General features: G+C 38.3%; 2 protein-coding genes across 3 annotated transcripts; both read right to left on the reverse strand.

Moving 5' to 3' along the window:
* Positions 1 to 3,865: 3,865 nt before the first annotated feature.
* On the reverse strand, positions 3,866 to 7,808 carry LOC124179912 (sorting nexin-2). Of its 2 annotated transcripts, none has more exons than XM_046564785.1 (7): positions 7,669 to 7,808; positions 6,739 to 6,993; positions 6,380 to 6,626; positions 6,109 to 6,273; positions 5,713 to 5,834; positions 4,959 to 5,258; positions 3,866 to 4,849 (listed from the first exon to the last, which is right to left on the reverse strand). In XM_046564785.1, exons 1-7 carry the CDS (start codon positions 7,771 to 7,773, stop codon positions 4,502 to 4,504), a joined length of 1,542 nt encoding a protein of 513 aa, XP_046420741.1. In that variant the 5' UTR covers positions 7,774 to 7,808; the 3' UTR covers positions 3,866 to 4,501. The 2 variants fall into 2 exon arrangements, with proteins under 2 accessions (XP_046420741.1, XP_046420748.1); XM_046564792.1 differs by lacking the exon at positions 7,669 to 7,808 and adding an exon at positions 7,103 to 7,248.
* A 420-nt stretch (positions 7,809 to 8,228) lies between these two features.
* On the reverse strand, positions 8,229 to 9,643 carry LOC124174391 (mitochondrial coenzyme A diphosphatase NUDT8). The gene is made up of 2 exons (XM_046553503.1): positions 9,387 to 9,643; positions 8,229 to 9,025 (listed from the first exon to the last, which is right to left on the reverse strand). The coding sequence occupies exons 1-2, from the start codon at positions 9,450 to 9,452 to the stop codon at positions 8,312 to 8,314; spliced, it is 780 nt and encodes a 259-aa protein (XP_046409459.1). The 5' UTR covers positions 9,453 to 9,643; the 3' UTR covers positions 8,229 to 8,311.
* Positions 9,644 to 9,782: the final 139 nt, after the last annotated feature.

Genomic DNA, 9,782 nt, shown 5'->3' on the forward strand with positions numbered 1-9,782 from the left:
ACGGATTCCCTGCTAATTACAAAGCGTACGTATTCAAAGCCGAACACGCGGCAGAGCTTTTAAACGGAGGTACGTCGTGACCTTTGCATAGAATCGCCTAAAACTCCCACCGATTGCACAGAGCGAAGCTTGGGCTCATTGCACAGGCCATACGAGGCTTTGAAAGCTCGACGAGACTCCGTTCTCTGTTCGAGTGACTGCGTTGCAAGCAGCCGGGCAACATTCGAGGGAAGAAGAATATCCTAAACGCGATTAAGAGACGGTGTTAAATTTCCTTTACAGCTCACCCTCGGCGGTTCGGAGAAATTGAAGGACCTCGCACCCTGCAGCAAGAGGGGTGAAGAAAACAATAATTAAAAGGCGAAGTTACACCCTTCTTCGGGTCCTCGCGATACTAGACTTTTTCCCTTTAATCACGCCCTTACTGTACCTCTTAGCCCCCGATGTACCAACAGATAACGCTCGAAAGTTCATCGCTACTTAAACTGACGAGATATAGAGAAGTTCTGTTACTAACGAGCAAGACTCGAAACTTTCACCTCGGAGAGCGCGGCAGGAAAGCTCGAGTGACAATTAGTAACTGTTGTGACAGGATCGGTGTGCCGTGAGTTCTGAAATAAACTTTTTCGATTTTCCGAGTAGCATGTAAGGATGGATTAGCCGAGGATTTAAGGGGCGGGAGAGAAGCTTCGGATGTGGATTCGGAGAAATATTACCAACTTTTTTAAACCATTATTATACGCGCGTGCAAGGGATTGGTTTCTAATCGATCTTATACGGCGGACGCAACTCGTGTTTTGATAAATCGAAAGTATATTCCACGCAAGCAGCTCGGCCCTTAAAATCTACAAGGTCATCGCCGCTCTTCAGGGCTCCTTGCCTCTTCAAAGATGAATCAAAATCGTATCTGCTGACCACGAAGGGTTCGCCGCAGACTCGAACCCTCAGACCCGGTCGGTATTATCGCTCTACACCCTGTTGAATTCCAGAGTTATGCTCCACGATATTAACAGTGGAACGGAGCTTAATGGCGAAACTATTTTTCGAATCCAGCAGCACCAGATTAAAATATCTTAGGTGTAAACACCGAATGCCTATCAACATTATACGTATAGCATAATAAACATACACCCCAAGTCGCACATATTTTTCACTCCTTGTCGAACTTTTGCCACTGTCAAAGATTGCATATTATCCGTATTGCCAAACGCGGCTATATTCGCAGGCGATTAAACTCATTGCCAGAGCAAAATCGGCGTCGTTTAGAATAAATCCTTCCGCCCGACGCGGCATTTTGGCTGCAATCTAGCGTAATATCGCGCGATTAATTAGCACCAATTTGCCACTCGCAGATCGGAGAGCTTCTTGGCCCGTGTCGGCTCATCGCCCCTAACAACAAGTTCCAAATAGGATAGCTGAGAAATCTCAGGATTTCATCAGTGGCTGCACGAGCTTGCGGCTGAACAAATATATGCCTATACTTAGCCTGAGATCAGTAGGGTAAAACCAGATAAGGTTTCACCTTATGAGATGGCCAAGTATAATGAGCACGGCGTAATCTCTTTAATTAAACGCGTTAGACACTTCATTCAAGTTTCGACCTCCCTTGTTCCGTGAACCAACGTCATCCCTGCATCGCATCGGTAATTATCGGTTCAATAATTAATATTCAAGTTGAAATTTGTCGAGGTAAGCATGCTTCTATCCGTACAATTTTACGGTACGTAATTTTACTACCACACTCCAAAATGATTGTCTGTGAGAAAAATTAATTTTCGTTTTGTGTTACAAATGGTACGCAATAAAACTAATCTCCTCACTTAGCCGAATGTTCACGTGCTTGCGTTGAGTTGAGAAAATCTGCCTACCGTTAAACGGAATTACAGTATATAATACAACGCGAACATCGCGATACGGAAATTTACTATACTTGACACGTTTAACCACCGGTGCGATTAGAGGAGAGCATAACTAAATTATCCCTGGGCCTCATCCAGGCCCTAGATTTGCGAGTATTGGAATTCTGTTAATTAGGGACTGAAGCCCGGCACTGCCATATCCATATCTCATCCACATCGAACAATTTACGTTGGCGGTTTGTGGATGGCACCCAGGTGATTAATCATCCACACATATTGTGCTACACATACGCAATATCTGTAATATGTGTTGTGTTATTAATATTACCCTCACTGAGAAAAATTTTATTTGTTATAGCAACTAGAAAAATTCAGTGAAACAGGTATCGTTAAAAAACTGTCTGAATATTGTTGGGATTACGAAAAACGAGTTACGCGTAACCATTTTGCGCCATTGTCGATCCTTTTTTGGTAATTGCAGCGCAAAATCTGTTTGTTCGGTTTACTCTACTTTTTTAGTTAAACAAGGCTTTAAAATCAATTTATTGTTGCACGAGCATTAAACTTTAGCAACAGTTACAAGAAAATATAGTAAGAGTGATCGTAATGAGAAAGAATAGTGACGGATACTAGACTTTCTGGTATAAGCTAAAAAAACTAATTTTCATTTTGAACGTAAAACTATATTTTTCGATTGTGGTAAAAAATGAAAATAATTAAGGACTGTGCGGTAAGCGGAACTAAAAATTTCTCTCAGTGCTTATATCGAAGCGTTTGAAAGGATAGAAAGAAATATGTATATTACCCTTTAGTGTGGTACATCCAGTTCACAATCAGTTCTTTCTCTTCTTCAAATTGCAACTCCTGCAGTGACGCTTTTTATCGAGTGTTTCAAACTTGCTTTCACCTGTTATTTGAACAGAGACCTTTTTCTGTAGCACCTCAGTAGATCTAAATATTTTACTATTCAATAGCAGGAAGACTGACTGAAATCGAATTAATACACGTCTTCAAAATAATGATAATTATCGCCTAGTCATTAATTATGTCCGTGCCGAGTATAATACACACTCCGCGTGAAATAATCGCCTGCAATCATAAAGCGTGTGGTCGAATCGTTGAATTCAATATGACAAACCATATTTACAGTATCCGGCCGGTTCCCGTAATGAATTTTCAATAACACGCGTATACCCGGGGATTTACACTATCTTGGCTTTATTCGTAGGATAAGTTAGACGCCTGACAGCTCTATTGAACGCAATTTTGCGCGAACAACCGAAGGGATTTAACTGGCTATATAGCGTATTGTAATAATTGTAAAATGTAGTGTACTACCTTTTTTTTTTTGAACTCCAGCATGTCTGGTGTATAGTCATGATATCCGCTAAGAAACTTTTTATGAAAATAATGACTAAAATCCATATTCTCCCTGTTGATACGATAACATTGTTGCATACGTACTATATGTATTGTTTAGTATGCTGTGGAGGACAGAGAATTATCACGAATTTTACACCAATTAAATATAGGCTACGCAGTGAAAATAGCGTGATATCGTACATTTACTAACTGTTGTTAATGGATATCGATAACAAACAGAGTGCATACTTACAGTTGGAAAAAGAAAAACAGAAATCTGGCATACCATTCGATAGGAAAGCAGCGGGTTACTGGCCAGGGAGAGAATACAGTTGCCAAATCTGAAACAGAATAGATTCCAAAGCAGTACACCATTGTAGATATATGTATACCTTCTGTATCAATAGATGATGATTTGAGGAAGAACGTGCACTTTCACAGAAATTTACACGTGGTATCAAGGGGATTCAAAATCTGCCTCTCATCTACTCTACTTCTATTGTAAAAAAAATCTAAATTTAAGAAATGGATCAATACTTACTACATACGGTTTTCTATAATATTCACCACAATTAACTTTCGTTGTTATGAATTGTACATGTTTATATCTATGTACAGGAATTCCGATATATTTATAATTAATATTTTGTATAACTTCAATTTTATTGTCGAATAACATTCTCTAACAAATAGTACGTGTATAGAATACGTGCCTGAAAGAAAAGAGTACGATTTTGATGTATTTATGTATGTTTGTATGCATGTATGTATGTATGTATGTATGTATGTATGTATATAATATAATATATTATATAATGTATATATTTCTATAAATATTGTTTAACAGCGAGCGATTCGCTTCGAGCGATCATTTTAACAACTGTGCGACTGAATTTTTTTGCCGATGCATCGGAAAAGTTGTTTTCTGTTACTGTTGTTGTTTTCGATTATAAGATTATACATGTATAATAAATCGTGAAGAGTCTTAAAAATTAAATAGTAACACGATTGTTTTCAATTTTTAAATGAAACAGATGGTACCTGTGCTCGAAATTTCACATCCCAACTTTTGTCTAGGAAAATCAGGCAAAACGTTGAAGAGACTCAACTTGTATACTTACTAGTACACTTTCAGATATGAATTATTATCTAATGCTTAAAAAAGATAATTTTGTTATCATTACACATTATAAGTAAATTTTATCTATGTACACATAAATGTAGTTGTACGTGTATATATACATAGATATATTTCGTAATTTTATATACTCGTGGAATGTTCATGCAACTGCACGAGCCTCGGGAAGGAAACTTTCCCAGTGTTTAATTAGCTGATTTTGATGTTGCAGCATTGCTTCGAGATACTCAGTCAATTGCTTTTTGAAATCCTCCACTCTGACTAATTCAAATCTCTCAACTTCCTTCTTTATCATTTTTGAAATATTATCAAACTCCTCTTGACCTCTGTCAACCTTTGATTCCCATTCAATTACTTCAGTTGCAGCTTGGTTCAACTTTTCGCTGCGCCCGGACTGTTCTAACTTTGCTTTTTGTTCTCGTTTCTTATTCAGCATAAGCTGAGCATGTTGCCAATTTTGAAACACTTTCACACGCTCGTGAAAAACGCCCTGTAATTGAAATAGTTTCTGTCACCTCTCATCAGGCACACGCAAATTTTTAAAACAACACTTTTTTTAAATTGATAAAATACGATGATAGAACTCCTTGTGTACTCACTTTAATTGCGCCAATTAACGCGACATAATCCCTCAGCATTTCTCCAAATTGATATAAATCGCTATTGCTCTGAGCCCTTCTGACCACCTCGACTTTTTCCAATGTTTCAGCTAATTGAGCCAAGGCTCTGCCAAGGGAAGCGCCTGGCTCCCCATGGCCAAGTACAGCAATGGATCTTGCTGTGGCGCCTGTACAATTAGCCAACTCTCTTCTTTCATTGGTCAGACTTTCAACAGCCGCATGTAATGCGCGTAATTGTATGTCCAGAGAATCTATTTGAGTTGTTTTTTCTTCAAACCACTGAAATTTAGAGTTCACATATTCATTTGAGAAAAAAAAAATTGAACCGCCTCTGAGCAACGTAAAAAAAAGAAGTGGGGATGAGACGCCAGATTGTTAAAAAATATTTACTAGACATTTACGATACTCTCCATGGCATCTGCTTATACTGTACACTACAGTGACTGGGATAAATACATATGACGAGATTGTTGTGTTATTGGTGTGTACAAGTGCATAATTCATTATTAAATCAAGGTGAGTTAGTGAACGTGAGTTCAAACGAAGGATGACGATATGAGAATGTCAGTTTAACAATAAAGGCATTTTGACAACAGTGACGATGTGTAATGAACATACCTTACCCTCCTAAATGTAAGCAACAGAAAATTGTTTCACAGCTTTTTTTCTTGCGACAATGGATGATGATAATGTATGGATAAATCATAGTTGAGAAAGTACATTTAAAACTCACCGAATCATTTTCATCCATTTTATAAGTGATTTTATTGACTGTTTCTCCAACTTTATTAAAAAGTCTCATAACTCCAGCACCACTAAGTGCCGATGTACTTGTGGCCTTGGGTAATTCCATATCTGTAAAATTAGACAGGAAAATTTAAGTGAAAATATTTCTAAACGAAATTACACTCATCTGCGATGAATAGACAAGAAAATATTACATGGACGTCAAAGAAAACATATATACTTCAACACTTCAAAGTACTGTCTTAAAAATAAACGCAATACTAAATATTTCTCAAATACTACGGACTTTCAAAACTGCAGGACACTCTGGGAAATTAATAATTTCTTCAACTGTATGTTATAATGTCCTTACTAGCTATACATACATAATGTTGAAACTTACCAGCTTCCAAGAACTCTCTAAAATCGGGATCAACGCGAAGGACATCATGAGCAGCTGTTCTATTTACATATCTCTCCAAAGCAGCCCTGCGCCTCTCAATGAACTCAGTCGAGCTTGAATTATGTTCTTGGGTTTTGTCACCGGACATTTTAATTTTCGTCATGCCTGAAAAAGTGATAAAGACACTCAAAGCCATGATCTAAATAACCAAAGGATCGCAGAATGAATTCGAAATACTAGTCAGCTAGAGAAGACAGATAATTATTCATACCAATAACACTTTTCTCCGGTGCTGGTGGTATAATTCTACCATTTCTCAGATACTTCTCCGTCAGTTTGTCGTGAAGACCAAGAAAATCACTAAAGCGTCGAACCACACTGAAACTACGCTTTCGGAATATTGGCATGTTGGTTTTAGTCTCAACTCGGTATGCAACATAGGCACCCATACCTTCACCGACTTTTTGTGGCGAAGTTACTGTAATTTTTAAAAATACATCAGAGGTCTCCGTGGGCACCTGTAATTCAAGTATAAAAATACATGAATACATGTCCAAAAGCTGAGATGATGCAAAAAAAAAAATTACACAAAGCAACTCAGCGCAAGTCTCTATGCTACAACTTAATCACCTCTTCAAGGGCTTGCGATTGGAAGACACTTTTTGGTGGGAGAATGTCACTGTTATCGTTAATAGGCACTTCGTCCATCTCTCCAATATCGCTACCCGCAGTTTCAGTGGTGGGACTCAATGGTCCTGGAGGAGGACTCGAAATAGATGAACCTGAATTCTGGTCTATCGCATCTCTTAATGTCAGTTTAGGCAACTCTGCCTGCATGGTGCCGATACCGTTGTAAGGTGAATCATCATCTAACTGATTATGGTCCTAAGAATCACAAATATTTATCGATGTTCAAATATTAATAAAACATTTTTGGATACTAATCAAAGGATAAGTAGAAGAATGTACAACAGAATTAACACAAACTTTTTACCTTGCTTGTGGCGAAATATAAAAGATTGAACTGTAAACCAGAATGAAAGAAAAGAAACCGCATACTGCTTTCTTGGTAATGAATTAGCTGAGATTGCGAAAAAACGAAAATGATGGAACGAAGCCTATCGAATTCTACAGTCTCAATATTATTGGTGAATAACAAGCGATACTCTCTATCAATCCTCGTTATCGTCGACCTCGGTAAACAAAGGCTACATATTTCAAAAACAAATTAAACCGTAAGATTCAAACTAAGGAGGCGTTTTCAAAAGCGGTTTTTTGGTTGTGAATGGGGAAAGAGCAGCGGCACAGGAACTCGACATTCACGAAAGTATTCGAGTCAGATCGTTTCGAATACTACGTGATTCACTATTCACAGGTTACAGGATTTCGGAAAGTTCGATATGGATTACAACACATAAACGGAAAAGAGTTCTAATAATAACAAGCAATGACGACGTGAACTGCTATCGAGAAGATAGAACGCCGAGCGGTTTGGCATAATAGCCTCAAAGATCCGATTGAATAACTTGAAAATTTTTCGTAATATTATCAACAGCGTACCTGAACAGCAGATGCGAATAGGTCATCGTCGTCCTCCTCCAAATCATCATTTTTATTAATTTCTACGCTGTCGAACAGAGGAGGAGGTTCCTTTTCGTCGGCCATCTTTGCTATACTGTCAATTCCAGGGACCGGCCCCCCGTAAACGTCGTGGTGGTGACGTCTCGACCAAGTTCCGTACCAACGATAGAAATTAGAATGTCCCTAGGCCCTCGGAATTTAGGTCTCATCAAGGAATTCCACACTTTGATCCACATAACGATACGACAGATCCATTCATAGCGCTGATCTTATTGCTCTGTTGTGATTTATTACACTAATGTAAATTTATATCGACAAAGCAAATGCGAACTGCAAATACTGAACGTATGCGAAGTAACGAGATATATGGTGGATTGATTTTAAATGTACTGCGCATGCGCTACAAGGAATTGCGAATAATTTGAAACGAACGTTTAGCGGCAGTTAAATATTTATCAAACTATTAAATCTGGTAGAATGTATCACGTTGCTGTTAAGGAGTAACATATAGTAGCTGTCTGAGTAAAGCATAAACAAAATTAATATTATTACATCTGTCTTTAATATTATTTCAAAATTACAATATTATATAATAAATTATATACACAGAAAAGGTATCGGTTTATGGAACCGATAAATTTGTTATATTCGAAGCGGAATTTATTTCGTGAACAGGTTGAGCGTAGGCTAATTTATGTTTATAAACATTCGGAACTAGCGCTTTCATTATGACATGGGTGATAGCAGCAGTTAATCCCCATACACGGTGTTTGCCAGCTAAATACGTTGGCAATGTAAAACTATCACGAAATTGAGTAAAACGTGACTTCGCGGGATCGCACAGATTGTTCAAACTCAAAACGAAGGCCTCTTCAACTTCGTCGGTGTTGAGCTGTAATTCGTTTGGCTCAATATCGCCGATGTAGGCAAGAACCGGAAGTACGCTGACATGTTGTCTTCCCATTGGATTTCCACTACCCCAAACATCAATTTTTTCTCTCGGTATACGAAGCTCCTCCCAAGTTTCTCTGATGGCCGTTTCTTCCAAAGTTTTGTCATCCTTATCGTGCATTCCTCCGGGGAACGATACTTGTCCTCTGCTGGTGTTTAGCTTTGTTGACCTTAGAGTATACAGCAATCCGAGTTCACCTTTGTGCATGCATAGCGGTACCAGAACAGCAGCTTTACTAACCTCTTCTCGGTTCGACGATCTGCTCGCTGGTCGATAGAGTTTTAAATTTTTAACGCAACCCTTCCTGTTATTTGCGCTCAAGATAATATCGGCTTTCAAATCATTTCCGTTTATCCCGCTAAGTCTTCTTTGTGGTTCTACGGGCTTTGTGGCAAAAAAAAAATATTTCTTTAATTCAAAGTATCGATAAAACAACAGGTTAAAATTCAAGCACCGTTTCTTCAATATGAACGTGAACCTGCCAGAGTTCCCAACAAACATAGCAAAATTATTCTCTCGCTGCAACAAATGTGAAACTCTTTGATTTGTCCGTCTAATTTGATGATTAACATTTTTTCTTTCATTTCCCAATCATACAACAAACTAAAAGCTTAATCCCTTGTTCGAACGCGTTTTGTTTTTGCCGCCATGATACGACGGATCGTTGAAAAAAAAAAACACAGTCGAACGTGCTGCCCTCTGGCCACGAATTACGTAAGCATCAACCTTCGTTGCGTCAACTTACCGTGGACCGTAGAAATAATCTCCTCGACGCTGACCTACAAACGAAACTTTCTTTAACTATATTCATTTCTTACGACCGTTCCTCAGCCGTTCAATCAATACCCGTACGCAATTCTTATCGTATACGTAACATTAATTTTGCTTAAAACTTTGAAACCAATACAATGGAAACAACACTGACAAAAGTTACTGCTATAACCGAATGACAGCGCTGAGGTCGCTCCGATGCCCTCGGAGGACCAACTGATATATGGCTATGTAGCTATGAACGAGTATGCCGAAAGAAATAGGGAAAAATATAATCTTGAAGTTTGAAGACGTCACGTACTTTGTAGCATTCAACGATAACAACAATTATTTATTAAATTACGCTGTTAAATTATTATACTTTTTTATT

This window comes from Neodiprion fabricii, chromosome 1 (assembly GCF_021155785.1).
Source record: "Neodiprion fabricii isolate iyNeoFabr1 chromosome 1, iyNeoFabr1.1, whole genome shotgun sequence".
Lineage (NCBI taxonomy): Eukaryota > Metazoa > Arthropoda > Insecta > Hymenoptera > Diprionidae > Neodiprion > Neodiprion fabricii.